This window comes from Enoplosus armatus, chromosome 1, assembly GCF_043641665.1.
Source record: "Enoplosus armatus isolate fEnoArm2 chromosome 1, fEnoArm2.hap1, whole genome shotgun sequence".
NCBI classification, from domain to species: Eukaryota; Metazoa; Chordata; class Actinopteri; order Centrarchiformes; family Enoplosidae; genus Enoplosus; species Enoplosus armatus.
The window spans coordinates 10,795,680-10,817,688 of NC_092180.1; the positions used below are offsets into that span (position 1 = coordinate 10,795,680).

The 22,009-nt window shown below is 40.6% G+C and overlaps 3 protein-coding genes across 3 annotated transcripts; 2 read left to right on the forward strand and 1 right to left on the reverse strand.

The window, feature by feature from the left end:
* tmco3 (transmembrane and coiled-coil domains 3) lies at nt 1–5,780 on the forward strand. Its single transcript, XM_070910215.1, has 13 exons — nt 1–258; nt 1,112–1,279; nt 1,854–2,033; nt 2,153–2,353; nt 2,503–2,631; nt 2,709–2,801; nt 3,400–3,586; nt 3,853–3,970; nt 4,069–4,264; nt 4,453–4,603; nt 4,711–4,790; nt 4,887–5,036; nt 5,667–5,780. Exons 1-13 carry the CDS (start codon nt 1–3, stop codon nt 5,778–5,780), a joined length of 2,025 nt encoding a protein of 674 aa, XP_070766316.1.
* Nucleotides 5,781–8,836: 3,056 nt separating this feature from the next.
* LOC139288967 (potassium-transporting ATPase subunit beta-like) lies at nt 8,837–12,935 on the reverse strand. The gene is made up of 7 exons (XM_070910443.1): nt 12,824–12,935; nt 11,236–11,364; nt 11,027–11,140; nt 10,731–10,936; nt 10,540–10,602; nt 10,028–10,120; nt 8,837–8,995 (listed from the first exon to the last, which is right to left on the reverse strand). Exons 1-7 carry the CDS (start codon nt 12,933–12,935, stop codon nt 8,837–8,839), a joined length of 876 nt encoding a protein of 291 aa, XP_070766544.1.
* Nucleotides 12,936–15,074: 2,139 nt separating this feature from the next.
* grk1a (G protein-coupled receptor kinase 1 a) lies at nt 15,075–20,363 on the forward strand. The gene is made up of 7 exons (XM_070912774.1): nt 15,075–15,776; nt 16,478–16,605; nt 16,984–17,141; nt 17,780–17,863; nt 18,234–18,358; nt 19,273–19,474; nt 20,071–20,363. Exons 1-7 carry the CDS (start codon nt 15,075–15,077, stop codon nt 20,361–20,363), a joined length of 1,692 nt encoding a protein of 563 aa, XP_070768875.1.
* The last annotated feature ends 1,646 nt before the right edge of the window (nt 20,364–22,009 follow it).

Consider the following 22,009-nt stretch of genomic DNA (forward strand, 5'->3'; position numbering starts at 1 on the left):
ATGCAGGTTGTATGCTGGCTGCTGTGCCTTGGCACGGTGGGGGCACTTGCTGCACTGCAGAAGGACCAGGTGGCCCAGCATGCCATCAAGCTCTATCGGAGCAAGGGGACCACACACGGCCACAGCTGGGTGGCCAGCAACTGCAAGCGGCTGGTGGGCCTCCTGCGTCAGAAGAATGTGGTCGTCAAGAAGCTCGCAGCCGCTGCTGATGCTGTTGGACGAGACCGGGCCCTTTCAGAACCTGAGAGGCACTTCCAGGTACCAGACTGAGAAAAATACCAAATGGAGCATAGGCTGTCTATTTTGATCGTAATGCTGTGATTTGTTAGTGATTGTTTTGCTCAGTTTTCTATCACCCTGGTACAGTACAGTGTGTGAGACATAACATCTGCAACTCTTCAGCGCGGTTTGTTTGTCTGTCTGTATGTGTCTGCTGCCACAGTCCTGTTGGCACAATGGCTTAACAGTAATGCATGCTCATATTTCATACTTACAGTTCAGGTTTCACATACACAGAGGAGGTGACCTGGTTAGATTAGAACTGCAACTGACAACTATTTTCATCATGCAAAAATCAGCCAATTGTTTTTCAGATTAATCAATGAACTTTGTGAACTAAAAATGTCAGAAAATAGATTTTTCAGAGCCCCCCCCTTTTTTTAGGTCTTCAAATTGCTTGTTTTGTCTGGAGTCTGGACATTAAATTTACAATGATACAAAACAGAAAAAAGCAGCAAATTCTCACATTGTAGAGGTGAATTCTCACTTGATTAGTGACTTAAATGATTAATGGATTATCAAAAGTGTTCCTGATTCATTTTATGTCAATTGACTAAACGATTAATCGACTAATTGTTTCAGCTCTGGATTACATAATGGTCACCCACATGGCAGGTTAAATGGCTTCTTGTTGAATCAAGCCAAATGAAGTGGATTATTTTTCTCATAGTAATGACCCTTCTCCCCATCTTAACATATCTGGATTTTCCCTGTATATCATGTCTGACCTCTGATGAAGACATGTAAACTGCTCTCATCTAGTGACCACATAAGAGGATGGCAGATATTTTACAGTTTAATGACTGACTGGTGTCTCTCTGGCTGCATTCAGGTTCACACTCTGGAGGTTTTCCAGAAGGAGCTGAACGAGAGCGAGCACCTGGTGTTCCAGGCGGTGCACAGCCTGCAGAGGGCGCTGCAGGGAGACTACAGGGATGTGGTCAACATGAAGGAGAGCAGCAGGCAGAGGCTGGAGGCCCTCAGGGAGGCGGCCATAAAGGTGAGGACATCAGGCTCAGCAGTGTTTCATGGAGACTACGTCAGAGTGCAGGAGAGAGGGACTGACACACCCTGTATTCAGTCAGTCTAAGCGAACAAAGATTGCTGTTTCTGTCATGAAACAGAGGAACATGTCTTGAAATGTTTTCTCTCAACAAAGGCAAGGAGTGCACAATGAAATGAAAACATTATGGGATGATGTGAATAGGGCTGCATCAAACAGTTATTTTCATGATTAATTAATTGACGAATTGTTGAGTAGAAAAAACGACATTTTCAAAAATGTCTTGTTTTGTCTGAGCAACATTCTAAAATCCAAACATATTTAATTAAAAAAATGAATGATTTCAAGCAAACTGTAATTAAAATAATCAATCAAGTCATTGAAATTTGATTGTGTTGAAGGCTGTGAAGGCTGAGTAATATCATGTATAACCGTATGCTATATGTCATATGAGTGTATTTTGTGTGAGTCTCCTGGGTGTGTCAGCTGCCACATGCATCTCTGTTAACTTGTCTGTATAACCTACCTGTTAACACACACCTGTCTGTTGGGTTTTGTTCTCGCCCCTCAGGAAGAGCAGGAATACGTGGAGCTGGTGGCTGCTGAAAAGCACCAGCAGGAAGCTGTTAAGAGCGCTTTAGCCCAGAATAAGACTCTGTCCATGCTGGATGAGATCCTGGAGGACGTCAGGAAGGCAGCAGACCGGCTAGAAGAGGAGATCGAGGAGCACGCCTTTGACAACAACAAACAGGTCAGCAAACAACATAAACATACTTTGATCACTTGATATGTTTCAGACACTTGAGAGATTGAATAGTCGATTGAAGTAGTTAGTAAATTGTGCCTCCTGTCATGCTCGCTGCTGTGTAGATGAAAGGAGTAAATGTAGAGGCTGTGCTGAGAGTGGAGGATGACGAGGAGAATGGAGGGAAGAGGAAGAACAAGTCCCGGCAGAAGGAAGTGGAGGATGACCTGGGACTGAGCATGCTCATTGACTCTCAGAACAACCAGTACGTCCTGACCAAACCCAGAGACTCCACAATGCCAAGAGCGGACCATCACTTCATCAAGGTCAGTTCATTTTATCCAGGTTACATAACAAGCGGAAACTCTGTATTCATTTGTTTTGAATCCTCAGTAATGCTTAGAGAAGGGCATTTTGCAATATAAATTAATTTTTAATATATTAACCCCAAGTTTTTTGCAACATGTATGTGCAGGACTTGGTGTCTGTGGTGATGTTGTCCCTGCCCTGTGGTTGGATTTGCTCTCTGGTCAGTCTTCCTCCCATGTTTGGATACATCATCTGTGGGGTCCTTCTCGGTCCTTCTGGCCTCAACAGCATCAAGGTGTGTTTGTGTTCACAGTGTCAGCATGTCAGAACAATACCTAGTCTTCATTTGTGAAATATCTCTGTGTCCTGCAGTCTATGGTCCAGGTGGAGACTCTGGGGGAGCTGGGTGTGTTCTTCACTCTCTTTGTGGTGGGGTTGGAGTTCTCACCTGAGCGCGTTCGAAAGGTAAACAAAGAGGGGTTTGAATTTAGGATAAAAATTGTACAATAATTTTCAGCAAAGTTTGTTTTTACATAACAAGTAAGCAACTTCTGTCATGTTTTATGGGCACACACATTGAAATGACCTCAGACTTGACTTAGACTCAAGATTAGTGACATGTAATGAGCGGGGATCTGCAACATCTGTGAAAGCTAACTGTATAAAATGTCTTTTTTGTTTTTCTTTTAAAGTTATGCTCAGCTACATGACCACTCTGAATTGCTGTTCTCAGTTCAGAAGCTACAGTGAGTTTTGTAAAAGTATTTTGTTACAGAAGCTCTTAGACACATGCTATGGCTGTGTATTGATTGTAATTGTTTACACTAACTTTTTGAAGCCCATGCCTGATACACAAATGAGTAAATAACCACCTACTGGTTGGTCAAATTAAACATTTTTCTTAATTTTTATGCCTGCTATCTATGACTGTTATTTCCCCTGGAAACTGGCCAATATCTGTATCACCTGTACTTCCATTTAAGTGGGTTGATAACTTTGTATATATACTGTGTGTGTGTGTGTGTGTGTGTGTGTGTGTGTGTGTGTGTGTGTGTGTGTGTAGGTATGGAAGACATCAGTTCAGGGGTCGTGCTACCTGAGTCTGCTGATGGTGGGGGCCGGTTTGTTGTGGGGGCAAGTCCTGCGTATTAGACCCACCCAGACTGTCTTCATTTCCACTTGTCTCTCGCTGTCCAGCACCCCACTCGTGTCCCGCTTCCTGGCAGGGGGGAGCAGAGGGGACAAAGAAGGTATGTAGGTATGTCTGTGCACATAATGAACATAGACGTGCATCATAGAGTCAGCTAAATCAGGTAGAGGTGAAACAAACTGAAACAAGTCTTGAATACTGCGTTGGTGGTAAAGTGGCATGTATGTATTTCCCATGATTCAGTTGTACAGTATGGCATATTCTCAAAGCATGGAGAAAACTGCCATGAATACTGTATTTAGAGAAATTTCTATAATTACAATGGTCAATAATGTGTGTGTGTGTGTGTGTGTGTGTGTGAGACAGGTGATCTAGACTACAGCAGTGTTCTCCTCGGGATGTTAGTGATGCAAGACGTTCAGCTTGGTCTCTTCGTCGCTGTCATGCCGACTCTAATCCAGGCACAGAGTGGAGACTCGGACAGGTCAGTTCTCTCCCAAACAACCAACCAACCAAACACACACACACTGACACACACACACACAGCTTATTTAAGTCTGCTGTTCCCTTTGTGAAACACAGCTTCCTGTTTGGAAGTCTCCGTGTGTTGTACCTCCTGGCCCAGGTCCTGGTCTCTCTGGCTGCTGTGCTGCTGCTGTGTTTGTTGCTCAAGTCGTTCCTGATCGGCCCCTATTACAAGAAACTGCATGCTGAGAGCAAAGGCAACAAGGAGATCCTGGTGCTGGGGATGGCGGCTTTTGTCTTTTTCATGCTGACGGTACTCACTTTGCTTTTATTTGCATTTATTCTTAGAAGAAGAGCTGTCCTATCTTTTTTGTTCAGTCTCTTATTTCTTTAGTTTTCCTGCGTTTCTCTACAAAGCTCTGATGTTTCTCTTCCATGGCAGTATTATTTAACCTACTGCGAAGAAGCTGTTGATTTTTCTCCTGCTTACCGACACTGTAGGTGACAGAGATGTTGGATGTTTCCATGGAGCTGGGCTGCTTCCTGGCTGGAGCTCTGCTGTCCACACAGGGTCACATGGTCACAACGGAGGTCATGGGATGCATCGAGCCGATCAGAGATTTCCTCGCCATCATCTTCTTTGCCTCCATCGGTCAGATCCAGCATGAATTTATCAGATCTCAGCTTTATGTTCATGTTAACACTTTTGTGCCATTCGCAGAGACTTTACTGATCTTGTGTGTTTGCGTGGCGCTGCAGGTCTCCACGTGTTCCCGACGTTCGTGCTGTATGAACTCACCATCCTGTTGGTGCTAACACTCTCGCTCGTCATTATGAAGGTACAGCGCTTTTCTCTCTTTTGCCCTTCTTCCTTCTTCAGTTCACCTTTGCCACACTCTCAGTCCCTCCGCTCTCCACTCTCATTTTCCTCCCAGTTCGTTATGGCCGTACTGGTGCTGTCGGCGATCTTGCCTCCAGGCTCTCGGCACATACGGTGGATTGTCTCGGCTGGTCTGGCTCAGGTCAGCGAATTCTCCTTTGTCTTGAGCAGCCGTGCGCGTCGTGCTGGCATCATCTCCAGAGAGGTCAGTGATTACTGTCCATATTTATATTTACTACAGGAATGTGTTTTTTTTTTGTTTTTTTTTATTCTGGCCCAGTTAATGTCTTTGTCATTTATTGTTGATTTTTAATTTACTGCCTTGTGTGAAGCACTTTGAAACCTGGGACTGGCACCTCCTAGAGGTGTCCAGCCTGCAGATAGTTTTGGTTTATGTGTCCAGGTTTTGCCTCAGGGGTTTCTGCCGCCACCCCAAAAATCATTTTTTTCCAAAATGTATTCATTTTTCCATCACTGTGAGCAGCACAAATGTCTTTCATATAGGAGAGGACGCAAAAATATCAGAGAAGGGTATCTCAAAATCCTGGCAAATAAAACCCACAGCTGTCTAGATACTGCTTGTAATTTGGGTGAATTAACCCTTTAAACTATTCTTTTCCTCTCTGTCTTTTTTTATTTAATTTGTAACTTGTGAGGTTATTTTCTGTCAAATGTAAGATTTAATAATATATAATGACCCCAGTAGTCGAATAAAAAAAAAAAGAGTATTGATACAGTGTAGGTGTCAGTGACATATACACTAGCAAATAGACATTTATAGACATAATATAGATATATTCATCGATATTTTCTATGTCTCTCTCTCTCTGCTCAGGTGTACCTGCTGGTTCTCAGTGTCACCACCCTCAGTTTGCTACTGGCACCAGTGCTGTGGAGAGTCACCACACACAGATGGGTTCCCAGGGGAGAACGCAAAATGGTCACATGACCAGACCGGCTTCAGGGCCAAAAGGTTCTCGCATAAAGCCGGCAGCGACATCAGGAGAAGCAGAAGTTAAGTCTTATTTGGTCGTTCAGGAAGGCTCTCATGTTAACGCACACAGTAATATGAGACATGGCCTGTTGGACCAAATCTCCCTCTTCTTCTTCTTCTTCTTCTTCTTCTTGATTTCTCCATGTCAAGAGCATGGACCTGGACCATCCATGCTCTTCACCAGTGTTACATATAGGTACTGATACCTGATACTGTATAAGGTCTAAACACATACTGAAATAATTTCAGCTAATATCAAATTGCAACAAAGCTGAACAGCTCCACTCTTTTGGCAAACATCAACAGTCTTAAAGGCTTGACAGAATCATTGATAGGAAGCACAAATACTTGATATCCTTTCAGCTCTGATGCTGTATGAAGAAAAACGGATACTTTCCCTCTCTGTCGTCTGTATGAATTATTTTGTTTTCCATTGAAAGTCAATGGAGTTGCTCTTTTTCTTTTCTTCATCAGTTGTGTCTGCACTTTCAACCCCACATTTATATATTCCTTGTAACAATCACAGGGACCAAATCTGATGGTTTAACTTTCTTTTTTTCATGTATGAGTAAAATGTTAGAATTGTTTTGATCGGGAAAACTTTGTGTGATTTAAATTGCCTCTATTTTCCTTATTTTTGACCATCTCACATTACTATTTCTGACTTTTACCTTCAAATTTAGGTTATTGCAAATGGCAGATTCGGGTTCTTACTGAAGTGCAAACCTTAGTGTCTGCTGTATTTAGTAGATGGTACTTGTAGTTTATCTAATCATTGTACTACTGTGAATTGAGCTGTGACTACAGTTTTAGTGTTACCTAAAAACTACAAATATTCCTTTTACAAAGACTTTAACAGTCATTCATTCCTTTTTTTAGACTCCATTCTTGTCAAATTAGTGTAAACTCTGGTATAATACAGATAAGTAAGAAGTACGAAATGGAGATCATGAAATATTTAGATAGCAGAGGAGAAAATGCTCATCAGAAATTATTTACTGGCGTTACATTTAAAGAACAATCCTGCACTAGTTACCATTGAATGTCAAACTTATGTGCCTGCTCAACACTGCTCTGCACTAAACACAAGACTTTGAGGAGTGTAATCTCACTGTGAGAGAGCACCTCTGTGGCATCTCATGCTGTAAATGTCCTTGTCTTATACTTCATAATGTGCAATGCAAATGTATGTACGTATGAGCTACGTACATGTTGTATTTTGTTTTATGTTTAATATTCTTTTTTTAATGTTTTCCTGCAGTATGTCAACACGGAGGGGTCTTTTTCTTTACTTTGTGTAGTGGATTGAGTTTACATACGTGTTGTTGGTGGCCATGACTGAAAATCCCAGACACAAGGAAATGCTGTTTTCATCAAAATGTTCATGTATTTTTAAATTGTTTGAATGATTAATTCATTTATTTATTAAAAATAAGATGACGAAGAACTTGGTTTTACTTTGTATTAACTCTTTTTCAAAGCTTCAGTTTTTAGAGAGATTTTCTAAAAGCGAGTTTAGAAAAAAGATTTATAATCAATTCATGTATTTTATTTACAACAAAAGTGTTTTTGAAAAATTCCAACCAGGCTTATGTTCCTTTCGTAGCACTAAAACCACACTCATTAAAGTGACCGATGCTGCTCTCTGTCAACTCTAGTTTTGTGTGACTCCTGCTTGATTGTTTGGAAAAATGGGTCGGTTTCAAGGACACGGCTCCTGATTGGTTTCGCTCCTGCCTTTGTGAAAGGATTACTACTCTTGAAATTTTGAGGACCGGGTTACCGCCTACCCCCCCTTGCTTGTGGTGCCCCCCAGGGGTCAATTTTAGGTCTCCTCTTTTATTTTCTTTCACATGCTGCCACTGGGTCACAGATTCCAAAAACACTGTACTGATTTTCATGTGTACGCCGATGATACCTACCTGTTCCCCTTAAACCTGGTCAGACTGCAGAGCTGGATTGCGCAGAACTTTCTGCAACTAAATGAACTAAACTAAACTTTTATGTGGACCACCTTCTCTGTCAGCTCCTCTACAATCCAAACTTGGAAACCACTTGCTTTGTTACCTGAGGTGACCGGGCCTTTCAGCTTTGGAAATCCCTTCCTGAGTGTCTGATGAATGGACAGGCTCATGCGAGTGAATCCATGTGACCAACATAATAGTTATCACACAGCACAATAATCTCTTTCAAGGCAACAGTGTGTGTGTGTGTGTGTGTGTGTGTGTGTGTGTGTGTGTGTGTGTGTGTGTGTGTGTGTGTGTGTAAGCTGATAACCCACAAACTCTGAAGTCAGCACATTTGTGAGAAACCTCATCACCATCATCATCCTATTAGCGAGGGGTAGACAGTGACCAGTTACAAATACAAATAGATTTTTAGAGGTTTACTGCCTTTGCAACAACTTAGATAGTTTAGTTGGTAAATGCAAAACTAAAGCTATGTTGCCTAAACCTTGAGCTTACACAAAATCAAACACTCTTGAGACCAAACTAAAATTGGATTAAGTTTTTATTTAGAAAGACTTTTTTGATGCATTATTTGGCATTGTAAGAACATGCTCTGCAGTGTTTTTTTAAATCCCAAATCCACCTCAAGAGTTTGGTAGTTTCCTGCTTTGGTTTCACTTTCTTGAGTATGAAGAGAGGAGACATGCAGACAGAGGTTAAGTTAGCATGCACCAGGTTACATAACAATAGACAACAAAATAGATATATGACAACAGATTTATAGATTTTATTTTTTTTGTCATGGTAAAACCTAAAAATCAGATGATAAAGAAGGTCATAATTCACTCAGCAAAGCATGACAAATCATGTTTATAAAAGCGCCACACAGCACAGAGATTTGGGCCACTTGGGAAGTGGGCCTAGACTGTTGCGTTAAGTTGAATACAAGTGGTTTAAAGGTTGTTAAATAATAGTCACTATTGATCTGTAGACACCTGCTGTATCTTTGATACTGACAGGTGGGCTGTTACATGATTATGATATCTGAGGATCTTTTTTCTCTCATTTCACTGCTTTGAGGTAGAAGGTGACTTTTCCCTCGTAGGGCTCGTAGAAGTTTTCATAGCTGATCTTGTCAGCGACCACTCTGCACTGGATCTTGGCGGACTTCTCTCCTACCAGGCTGAAGCGAACAGCCACCAGCGGGTTGACATAAGTGGGCTGACGAAAAGGAGGAAGGAGGCAATGCAGGTTATTTCTATTTTTCTAGGACTTAAAGGAATCGTTTGACATTTTGGAAAATATGCTCATTGGCTTTCTTGCTTCTTGAGAGTTACATGAGGAGATTGATACCACTCTCACATTTGTTAATATGAAACTACTGCTAGCAGCCGTTTAGCTTAGCTTAGTATAAATACTGGAAGCAAGGAGAAACAGCTAGCCTGGCTCTGACACAAGGTAACAAAATCCACCTACCAGCACCTTTAAATCTCACAAATTAACACTTTAAATCCTGTTTGTTTAGTCCAACGTTATTGTGGTTTTATGGGAAGTTATGTGTCAGGTCTTGCCATCAGGTTGCCAAGCAACCAGTGGAGACTGCAGGAAGTCACTAAACATTGTCACTTTTACAGTTCGGTTTTTGTAATGTTTAAACAAACTAGTTATAATCTTTTAGAGATTGCGGCAGATTTTGTTACCTTTGGACAGAGCCAGGCTTACTGTTTCCCCCCGTATGCAGTCTTTATGCTTAGCTAAGCTAACCACCTGCTGGTTGCAAATACATATTTACCGTACAGACGTGAGACAGGAATATTTAATTCAAATAAGCGTATTTTCCTGTTCTGTTCTTTTAATTCTTAATTCTTCTTTAAAATACTTGAGAATGTTGATCCTTGGTGTGACACAAACATCTTCAAAATGAATGCATTAACATCTGTTTTTTAAACTGTTAGTGAATCAAAAGCGTTTGACATTTACATGTGGTCAGATTAACCCTGGGTGAAAATGAGCTGTGGGTCTCTATTGACCCCCTGTTTGTGGTCATTTAGTCACACAGGTTTATTTAGGGATATTCACCGTATATTTTTTGGCATTGGGCCCCTTGACAACAGTTGAAAGTGACACACAATGAGTATGGGACCTTTGTCTGCTTGGCCTGGTTGGTAATCCAACCTTACTTTTACAGAGGACATTTTAATGACTTATACCGTTCAGTGTGTTGCTCAGTGGTTTTATGACTTTATTTCTCACCTGTGCCAGATTTCCATAGTAAGGGAAGTAAGAGGGGTCCATAATTCCCCTGTCAGGGAAATACTCGATTTTGGCCACATTGTCCTGTCCTTCCTAAACACAAACACAGAATTTCATCACATTAAATGGGGCAGTCCACCAATTTAACTTGTGAAGTTCACTTTACTTGTCACATGTGCTCCTCCGCCTTTGAAAACAGTTGGATAATTTCTCACGTGACGCTGGAGGAGCTTCGTCAAGTCTGAGAAAATAACCCTTGGCACAGAGACTACAAACAAAAAGCCTGTGTTACAAACTGGGGTTGAGTTTGAAAGACATGGGCATCATGGGAAATGTAGGAACCAGTCCCATACTGAAACTAAAAGTCAGCTTATCTCTGCATCGATTGTGATCATTCTTCCTTTAAATTGTCTCCAACTTGATGAGAGTTCAGTACTAAATAACGTGTAAATCGTCAGACTCATTTTCTTTGATGCATGCTGTTAAAATCAGTATATGCAGTTGTCGCTCACCAGTACAGTGCAGTTGACATATGGGGGAAAGTCAGTGCGATTAGAGGGCAGAAACTCAATGATCTGCAGAGACAAAACAGAACATTTACCTTTTTAGTCATTTTTATTTAATGTGATCTAATTTTTTTTATGTACTGCAAGATCCAAGTTTTCCAAAAGTGCTCAGAAGGATATTTATGAATTAAACATACCCTGTTCATCTTAATGACAACGCAAGGCATGGTGCAGTTGTAACCAAATGTTGGGTCCTCAAATCCTGAGCAGGGTCCCAGCATGCTTTGCGTGAAGGGACATGCCCACTTGGTGTGGTGAGGAGCAGAGAAGCTGTTCTGGATGAAGTACTTTCCCTTAGTGCAGTTATAGGGGTTACATTCATGCTGCTTGGTGTCATTGTAGGCTGAGGAAGACAGACAGAAGGTTTTAGATGTTTGACCTTGTTAAATATAAGAAATAACTGTCCAACAGGGTCGAGTGAATAAATACTAACGCTTCAGGAACTCATTAAGGATGTTGGTCATCTTCATCCAGCTGGCTTTGTCTGATGTGTTATAGAAGATTTCAATAACTTCCTCTCCGTAAGTGTCGGGCCACACCATCACCCCTGAAAGCAAACACAGCAAACACAGAGCTGGTAAAGAGCCACAGAGTAAGTCGTCATTGTCTTAACTCCTTGTTTTGTTCTTGTTGTTGTGTTACCCGGAGATTTTAGCCGGTCTTGGTAGTCAGGGGCGTACGGATCCAAGGTGTACATGAGCGTCCAGATGGCCAGAGAAAAGAGGGCCGTCATCACCACGTAGAAGGCCAGATAATACAGACTGATGTACACTGTGAAGGAGAGATTTATGACTTGTATTTATCAACACACACAGTCAGTTACATTTTTATGGCTGCATCACCTTTCTTTGTCCTTGTGTCCCTCTGATGTTGTCAAATGTCTCATTTTAAAGCTTTTTTTTGATAGTCGTAGTCAAAAAATGCTAAATAACATACAGTAAAAAAGATGAAATCCTTCCTGTATTTATAGTATTTACTAGCACTGAGTTATGCCTAATGTGAAAACACTCGTGACACAGAGGAGAGTTTGGAGTGTGGTTGCAAAGGTGTGTGTCTACATTTGCAGAGGTCAAGGTGTCCTCTGTCGATATGAGCTCAATTTAATCTGATTGTGAGATCAAACAGAAAAAAAAACAAAGCTTATCACAACAGCAGCATGCTTATCTCTCTCTGTCCACATGCTGCAAACATATACCTTGCTGTGGTGACATTAAGAGGACAGAAAAAGTCACACAGAATGGTACACACAAGCAAGTAGTTAGTCAAGTTACTTTATTTTGCAATACATTTTGTGATTTTGTTTCAAGAGTTAATTTAAATATGTCTCTTGGGTCAACTGGTTTAAAGGACGGTCAGAATTCAAGTCGATACAATACGATGCTCACATGCCTATATGCAGTGGTGGGATGTCACTAAGTACATTCACTACATTTTTATTAGATTTATACACAAAATATATTAAGATCTTATATAGAATATATAAAATATAAAGCACTGTTATAGATAAAACTACCTAACAATATATAAAGTAGTTCAAGATAACTCCAATTCAACCAACTACAATAAATAATAAATAGATAATACACAGGAGCCATTCTGCTGCATCATTTTATACTCAAAGTAGATTTTACATATACTCACACACTTTTACTTAAATAGCATTTGAAAGCTTACTTGTAATGGAATATATGTATCTTGCTATGCACATTGAGAGAGTTATGGGTTGCTGTAATCCTTCTTCCTGTTCATACTGGCCATGAAGAAATCTTTTTCTAATGTGACTCCAGTGAAAGAGAAAAAATCAAGCTCAGCAAGGAAACACTGTCTGGAAATCCAAAGAGGTAATTTTGGTAAACACCCTCATGATTTGGCTAATTAAGACGAATGTTAGCCTCTCATTAGCTTAAACTGAATTTAAGAATGGTGGATCACGCCAGGAACTGATCCCCTCAGGGCCATTATGGACAGGAGACATGATCACAGATCCACAACTCTTCCAATGCACATTAAGGCATCTGAGTATTGTTTTAAGACAAAACAATTATTGGACAAACTATTTTAAAGGTTAATCTCCAGATTAACTCCAGATTGTTCCGGATGGACAAAATAAAATAAACAGCAGTGCTACAGCCTCATAAATGACTGAATCATTTGAATAATGCTTCTGCTAAACCTTTCCTAGGTTAATTTAATGTTGCACGAGAGGTTAATGAAGTTAGTTTATTCCTACCCCATTTCTCTGGCGTTCTGCCCATCAACGTCCCATTCTCGGAGTTCCAGATAAAATGGCCAAAGTCTTCACATCGCTGCCCACAAGTCCTCTTCTCCTTCAGGGTGGCCATGATGAAGCTCTGTGCTGACCGGGATCCACGGCAGACCTTTTCTTCCTTCCTTTACTCAACTCTAACCTTTTACTTCTCTTCTTCCACTCTAGACACAAACAGTGATATTTGTTTCTCCTCTCTCCTGGCCCTCCCCAAAGATTTTGAGGCACTTTCAGGTTTGTGCTAATGTCTTGTCGCCTGTCTCATTCTCTTTTACAGTAAAAGCTAAAAGTCACTCCCTGGACCTCGCTCCAGAGTGTGATGTATGTGTTATCTCTTATTCACTATTTATAAGGCCAAGATAAGGTGGGCATGCTGCCGGTAGGGAAGCTGAGGTGGGCCAACGTAGAAACAGGTAAACTTTTTTCATCAGCAGCGACGTCCTTTACCTTGGAGAAACCTCAGGATCACCTTGAAAGGCCAGGCAGCTTGGTTGCTAATGACAACAGTCAAGGTAAACTACTGCATATGATTCGCTCAGATTTAAATGATTTGCACACTTTGATCCCTACCAAAGAGCCAATCTGGGCTCAAAACATTGTATTCTCCTAAAGTAATAAAGAATAAGTTTTAAAGGGAGTAGATTCTGTAACAATGTTATCACAGATTAGTTAATAATTCAACCCATGAAGTGTTGAAAAATTGTGAAAATTTACAATCACAAGTTCCCAGAGCTGAGGGTGACATCTTCAACTTGCTTGTGTTGTCCGACCAACAGTCAAAAACCGTCAACGGTCAGATGCTTGGTTCACGACTTTGGTCCAAACTGAAATGTCTCATCAGTTTTCGATGGACTGCTGTGACATTTTGTACAGAAATTCATGACCCCAACAGGATGAAGTGTTTGGTGTCATCATCAAGTCAAAATCAGGTCAAAATGTCAATCTGTCCAGTACTTTAGTTTATGACAAAATAGCATATCAGCCTCAGCTTTACTTAGTGTTTGTTGCTAATTAGCAAATGTTAGCACGCTAACTCGCTAAACTAAGACGGTGAACATGGTCCTATGTGACTGTTAGACCTTTATATATTAGATATATCATTAGATTTATATTACTCATGCATTCAGGTAAAAGCTGCACTTTACTGTTGTAGTTGGATGAAGTGGAGCTCATTCTTAACTGTTTAGGACTGCTGTGCTTGTATATACTGTTGGGTAGTTTCATTTATAACAAAGCTTCATATTTTATCATCTCTTTGTAAGTTTTGTGTGCAAAAATCTTTTTGTAAACTTGTAAAGTAACTAGTACCTAAAGAGTAGAAAGGAGAAAAGTGGCTCAAGTAAAGTACAAGTACCTCAAACGTGTACTTAAGTAAATACTTGAGTAAATGTACTTAGTTACATTCCACCACTATGGCTAAAAACTATAGATTCCTCACAGTTTTAAAGAGAATTATTAGAGGAAAACACAATAATGGTAGCCCTACTTGTATCTCAAAGAAGTAAAATCTCTGTAGCCATCTTTGTTGTTAGAATCATTGCAGGTTTTGAGACTGAATGAGGAGAGAGATGAGATTTGAAATTGCTCAAGTAAGACCAAAAGAGCAGAAGACCAGTACTCTGCAGAAGCATGACGCTGTGTCTTGTGTCTTTTCTCTCATTTTTCTCTGTGACAGTGTCTCTCTCTCTCAACTTCACTGCATTCCTGTCATTACCAGCCCACTACATGCACACAGTGCCACATTTATCCCTCCTCTCCATCATGTTTCCAGAGTCTTCACTCTTTGTGTTCCCTTCTCCTCTTCTACAGCATGCACATGGGTTAGCGCAGGATAAAGCATTACAGAGTGGATAAATCCCTTTGGGGAAAGGTGATGAGTCAGGTAGATCTGCATGTGTGTCTGCATGTGTGTGAGAGGAAGAGAAAGGACTCTCAGGTTTAGCGATAGCCTCGTTGAGGGAAACACTGTGGCAGATGTACGATATTCTCTGCTTCTGATGTGCTGGAGGAAGAAGATATCCACATCACATCTTATCTGGGAATTAGTCATATATCATCTGCTTCTCTGCTACTTTCCTCTTCTTTTTGCTATCTGGTCCTCATTTCCAGACGTCCACCTACACTCCTGCTTCCCTGCATCCCTCTGTAGCTTTTGCTGCACCTCACACATTCCTCCGTCCCTCCTCCTCACTTTGACTGAGGAGACTGCGCCACCATGGATATTGGTGGCCTGACGACGGTGGTGGCCAACTCTGCCTACATCTCGGCCCGCGGGAGCTTTGATGGCACTGCCAACCCTGCATCCAACCGAGACAAGAAGTACCACTCCCGCCTGAAGCTGCCTCACATCACAGTGTGTGAAGGCCTGCGGGAGACCTTAGATCTGGGCTTCCAGACAGTCTGTGTGGAGCAGCCCATCGGCAAACGCCTCTTTCAGGAGTTCCTAGACTCCTACACAGAGTATAAGGGCCCCTGCCGCCTGTGGAAGGATATAGAGGAATGCAACATGGCTGAGGATGACGATCGAGTCAAGAAAGCGAGCAAGATCTTGTCCCGGTACATGGAGCCTGGCGCCAAGTATTTCTGCCCCTTCCTGCCAGAAAACGGCATCACGAAGGTCAAAGAGAAACACCAAGGGGCCGGGGATGATCTTTTCAATGAGACCATGGACACCGTGATGGACTTCCTCAAGGAAGTGCCCTACACTTTCTTCCTGGAGAGTATGTATCTGAAAAGGTTTCTGCAGTGGAAGTGGTTGGAGATGCAGCCCATGGGAGAGGATTGGTTTTTGGACTTTCGTGTGTTGGGGAAAGGGGGTTTTGGGGAAGTGTCTGCCTGTCAGACGAAGGCCACGGGGAAACTATACGCCTGCAAAAAGCTCAACAAGAAGAGGCTGAAGAAGAGAAAAGGCTATGAGGTAAGGAATCACACAAAGATACATACTTTATCGTCAGGGGAAGAGTGAAAACTCAACAACAGATCTCAGTTAGCTTGCCTTGTGGTTGAAAACATGGTTGGTGGTTGGAAACATGAGTCGTGGTTTGTCTCTTACTGGTCTCTAGTTTGTCTCTTGTTCTCTGGGCCTTTTATGTACAGTATTTGTGTAATCCCCCCCTCTAAACAACAGTCAGTAACTAGCCACCTTTGGCTTATATGATTAGTGCCCTCAGCATTAGAGCATTTTGATCTCCTTACAAAGTGCCAATCCTGCCATGTTTATAAATGGAGCAGCCCTGGAGTGGATTTCCTAATCTTCAGCTCAGACCCCAAAACAGACAATAATATGCCAGCAACGTCAGTAGGGGGCTTCAATGACTCTCAAAATGTTTCTTAAATTATCCAGTTTTCATTATTTACTATGCCTTAACAACTTTGCAGTAAACAAAATGTTTAAAATGCTCTCTGTACAACGCGCTGTACAGTATTTTTAGACACTGAAGAATGATCAAAGTCAATACAATACAATATGGTCAAAGTAGTGCTGGTTAGCTCTGTATGGGCCCATGCATTGTGTAATGGAGAAACACGCTGTGTTTACATGCAATGTTGTATCTCACATGGAAATAGATTTTCCCACAAACCACAAACTTGTCTCTGCTGTCCCTTCCTGTCATGTAGGGGGCGATAGTGGAGAAGAGGGTCCTGGCTCGAGTTCACAGCCGGTTCATTGTCTCTTTGGCTTACGCCTTCCAGTCAAAAACAGAGTTGTGTTTGGTCATGACCATCATGAACGGAGGAGACCTGAGGTGAGATCTCACTCACTGACATCTCCATATTTCAGTCTCTCCCTTTGATCCTCTCGGGCTCTGCCAAAGACACTTTGCAACCCAATTATTAATTATTCATTTGTGAATATAGGGATTATGCATTGAAATTTAGATATTTATTTGGCTTTAGTGTGTTATGTAGTGTAGAAAATGGGATAAATGATTCGCGGTGCCTGTTACCTGATTGTTTTAAATGCTGTGTCATGTATGAACGTCCTGAATGTCCACATATAGTGTTTATTTCTTGGATAAACCTACATACCTACATGTCATTGCATTACAATTACCATTTTGAAGCACAATGTGTTCATAAAATAATTGTCTCGACCTTACACCCTCTCTCTCTTATGCCACTAGGTATCACATTTATAACGTGGATGAGAACAACCCGGGGCTGGACGAGCCGCGGGCCTGCTACTACGCTGCCCAGATCATCCAGGGCCTGGAGCACCTGCACCAGAAGAGGATCATCTACAGAGACCTCAAACCAGAAAATGTGCTGCTGGATAATCAAGGTCAGACACTCGTAGTAGCCTCTTGTGTTTGGTCCTGAAGTCCTTTTTTTGAAGACATAGTTGTTGTGCTGTTGGTGACCCATGACTGTCTAAGTGGGGTAATGTAAGTCTACAGACACAGCAGCTCATTTCCACATGTGGACCACTAGAATATTTGATTAAATTAAAGGTTTATTCGTTGTAATACTTTATAATAGCTTGATATATGTTATTAACTCTCGGCAAGAAAGCGAATAACAATATTTCCCAAAATGTCAAACTATTCCTTAAAAACAATTAAATTGAAACCCCCAACCACTTGTAAAAACTACAACACATATAGGCTACTGATTTCTGCTTTTAATGGAACTTGTAGCCCCTCATCTTGACTTTAAAAATATGTCCCATACTTGGCCTCTTGAGGTCAAAACACACACACACACACACACACACACATATGCTGGTCTGTATGAACACACTGAACCTCTCACATACACTTCACACCTACAGTACACACTGTGTGTTACTTCTAACACAAGGACGTCTTTCAGTTATCATGCTGCTACAGGTTAACGAGTCAGAGACGTGGTGTGCGGGTCAACATTCGTATCTGTGACGTGCACAGCTCTTGACATTACCCCCGGTGTTTGTTCTCACAGGCAACGTCCGTATCTCTGACCTTGGTCTGGCCGTGGAGCTGGCTGAGGATCAGTTCAAAACCAAAGGCTACGCTGGGACTCCAGGTACAGTCGAAAAAATGAAATCACCAAAACTTACATTTACCTTATTGCTCTTACAAACCCACAGCTCTACAGTGTTTATCTTTGTCACTCTGTAATTAATATATGACATTTAACATGTCCATTAATGCCACACTCTGCAGTGTATACAGACTATATACATACATACTTTGTATATAGTACAGACTGTACAGCTGCCTTTAGCTCTCCAACCAGTATTACCTGATTGACTGGACTGAAACTCCTGCCACTTTATAATAGAGCATAATGATTAAATATAAAATATAATAATAAAAGAATATGTATTTATCTATTTAGCAGTTTCATCATTTTTGTCCGAATGTTCACTTTCTAACTGATCTCTGACCTGCAGGTTTTATGGCTCCAGAGCTGCTGAAAGGAGAGGAGTACGACTACTCTGTAGATTATTTCACTCTGGGGGTCACTCTGTATGAGTTTATGGCTGCCAAGGGACCCTACAGGACCCGAGGAGAGAAGGTAAATATACTGCGTGTAACCTGGTCTGTTTTTCCTATTCTCAACCCACGTTTTTTGAGCTGTTTTTAAATATATTGTGTGCTTTAAACATGTTTTTGTTTGTTACTTTGGCTCCGTTTTCCTTGCCTCTTGTCTCACAGTTTTCTTAGCTCATACCTCTCGCTGTGATGTGATGTTTAAACCTGCTTTTACTCAACCTGTGCGATAATACAGTAACCTTTTTTTTTTTAAGATTTGATGGCTCAACTTTGCCCACTTGTGGCCTGGTGCTGCAATACCTCTTTGTTAAAAGATTTGAATTAAGTAAAAGTACAAAAGTATTATCAGGAAAAATATCAAAAGTAAAGAAGTACTCACTGGGCACTACTAACTAACTACTTTGTATACTATTGGATAGTTTAATTTATAACACTGCTTCGTATTTTATATATTGATCATATATTTTGTTTATAAAATATTAAAGTAACTAGGGACTAAATGTGTCAAATAAATAAGTAAAAAGTACAATATTTGCCTCAAAAATGTAGTGGCATAGAAGAAAGTACCATAAAAGTACCATACAATTGAAACACTAAGTACAAGTACCGTACAGTACTTTAGTAATTGTACTTAGTTACTTTCAGAACTGACACATTTTATTACATATTTGCACATTAAGCATGCCATTTACGTACTTCAATATAGATACTTTATAGATGATTTACAGTGGTATTATTATTATAATAGTAATGATTATTATTGTTATTATTATTATTATTAATAATAATAATAATAATAATAATAATAATATTCAAATGGCTGTGCACGTTCATAATGGGTGAAATATGTGTTAAAGTTGGGCTAATGTGACGTGTGCATGTTTTTAAATGAGAGGCAGAAATGAATCTCTGCTGTTCTTTGTGCTGTTTTTCGAGGTGGAGAATAAGGTGGTGAAGAAGCGGATTCTGAACGATCCTGTAACGTATCCAGAGAAGTTCAGCGAGAACGCGCGGTCCATCTGCGAGGGTCTGCTGCTCAAAGAGGTGGACAAGAGGCTCGGCTTCAGGGACGGGTCCTGTGACGAGCTCAGGACGCACCCCTTCTTCAGTGAGATCAACTGGAGGAAACTCAACGCAGGTCTGTTTCAGACAGTTTGCATCATCTTGCACAGTACACACATCTGTTTCTGCAGTTTCAACATGGCCTTATTTACTTCCTGCCCTCTAAGTTTGTTTTTGAAAGTATTCCAATATTTCATGCTGCCTATGTATGGATGTTTTAATAATTGACAGTGTTGCTACAGTACATGCAGTGTTTTTTTCCTGAAGTTTAACTTCATTGATGCTCATTCAGTAATGAATGTTAATGTTTAATGTTATAGATAAAGACTTTAAATTCTTTTTCTTATTTCTTTGACTCTGTTTTGTGGCTCTTTGTGTTTAGTTTTTGCTGGTAAAGTTACATTTTGTTTGAAATTCAAAGTATTTCTGTTTCGGCCTGTGCTGAATCCTGCTGGTTGAATTAAGAGCAGACTCTTCCAGGAAGTCAGTTAGTCTTGAGTTATTTTCTTACTTCACATTTGAAAAAGTTACCAACTGGTGGTCAAGCAGGGTGGTCAAACACTGATGTCACATTGATGGTGAGAAGCTGTTTGTGGGACCCTGGTGGCTCAGTCGACTGAGGCTCTCACCAGCCTCAGTGTTTGATGTCTGCATCTTGTTGTGTCTCCTCAGGGATCCTCACACCCCCTTTCGTGCCAGACTCAAAGACAGTTTATGCCAAGGACATCGGTGACGTCGGGGCCTTCTCCACGGTTAAAGGCGTGCAGGTAGACGAAGAGGACAAGGTCTTCTTTGATGAGTTTGCCTCGGGGAACATCTCCATCCCCTGGCAGGAGGAGATGATCGAGACGGGGATCTACGGGGAGCTCACAGTCTGGGGACCCAACGGCACTTTGCCTAACGACCTGCGACGTGAATCCATCCTGGAGCAGCCGCCCAAGTCCTCCACCTGCACGGTGTCATGAGAGGCTTCGATGGCCTGAGTGCACCACAGCTCAACACCTGCTGTTAATGGATGATTTTACATGAACTGTTTTGTACTTACACTTCAGTACAAGTTAGTGTTTTTTTTTTTGTTTTTTTTTTACCAGCAGTGCAGCTCTAATAGAGAGAGAACTCTTAAAAACTCATTTTTATAAAATGGCTTTTAATTAGAGTTTTTCTTTTTCTTTTAAGCTTTTATTCTTGTGATTTTTATTCATTGTCTTTTATTTATGTTTCTATTTCTAGACTGCATTGAACTTATTCCAATTTGTAATTGTAGTAAGTGTAAGTTTTTATGACTGTGACGCACAACTTGCTTTTGAAAAGTGTATTATTATTATTTACAGTATTACCCAGACTTTTTGTCCAGCGTGTTTTGCTACAATGCAAGCCAAGGTTCCACAATGCAGTTATTTAATTTTTCAACGTCTGATGAAAGTTTTAACAGCCCTTTACTGTAAAATGGTTGAGTTTATGGGGACTGATGCTGTTTTTTTTTCTTCTTTAATTTGTTGCATTGTCTAATTGTCTTTTGAGGTAGAGGAATGAATGATCAGTTATTACGTGTGTGTCAGTGTAAGAGCGTTTCCTAACATTCACGACGAGCCCAAAGAGAGCAGATCTCTGGTTTTATTTGGTTGCCATGTGAGCTGACAGCTGCTCTCGTTCCTCTTCATGTGTTTATAACGCTCTCAGATTCGTTTTATATGACAAATAAATTTAAGTGACATGACGCACACACATATACCTTTTGAACACGTGCTGCACTTATTTGTGACTGTTTCCACTTTTTGCTTGTTTTATAGATATTTTTGCCATTAAAATCACCATGTTTTATGTGCAAGTGACACATTAACAAATCAAATTCCTCCAAGTTTCACACTAAAGGCAGCAATGTGTTATAGAGCCGCCATATAAGCAGACAACAGACTGCAAGAAAGTAACATAATTAATAGTTAACATATTGAAATAATCTCTGTTGCCTGTGTGGCAGTATACACATGGGACATTTTTATAGCCAATAGTCCAGCAAAATGTATCTTTGATCAAATTATTTTTACTATTGTAATTTAAGAACTAGAACTAGCCTCTGATAGATATGAAACAACTTTGACTTATACATTTAGAGAGCTAAGCATACACTATAGGGTTGCAAATAACGATTACTTTCTTTATCCATTAATCTGCAGATTTCTTTTCTCCTGTTTGATCAATAAAATGTCACAAAACAGTAAAGCATTCCTATTCTAAAATCCCAAACCCAAATAAATCCAGTTTATAATCACATAAGACAAAGAAATACTCACAACTAAGAGGCTGAAAGTGGGGAGTGTTTAGCATTTCTGCTTGAAAGATGACATAGATGATTAATCAATCATCAAAATAGTTGTTGATTTATTTTCTGTAGATCAACTGATTCATTGAACGCTGCTGAAACATGCGTGTACATTCAACTTCATTGAAACCAACTTCTCCACTAAGATCAAACAGATACATTTTGTATTGGTATTTGTTTTGAATGGTCATTTTTTATATTCAGGATAAGCAGGATTTAAAAAAAAAAAACATTCCGGACGCTTTCATGAGCCTAAAGCTAGGCTTGTTTTTCAGGTGCTGGCCGATGGAG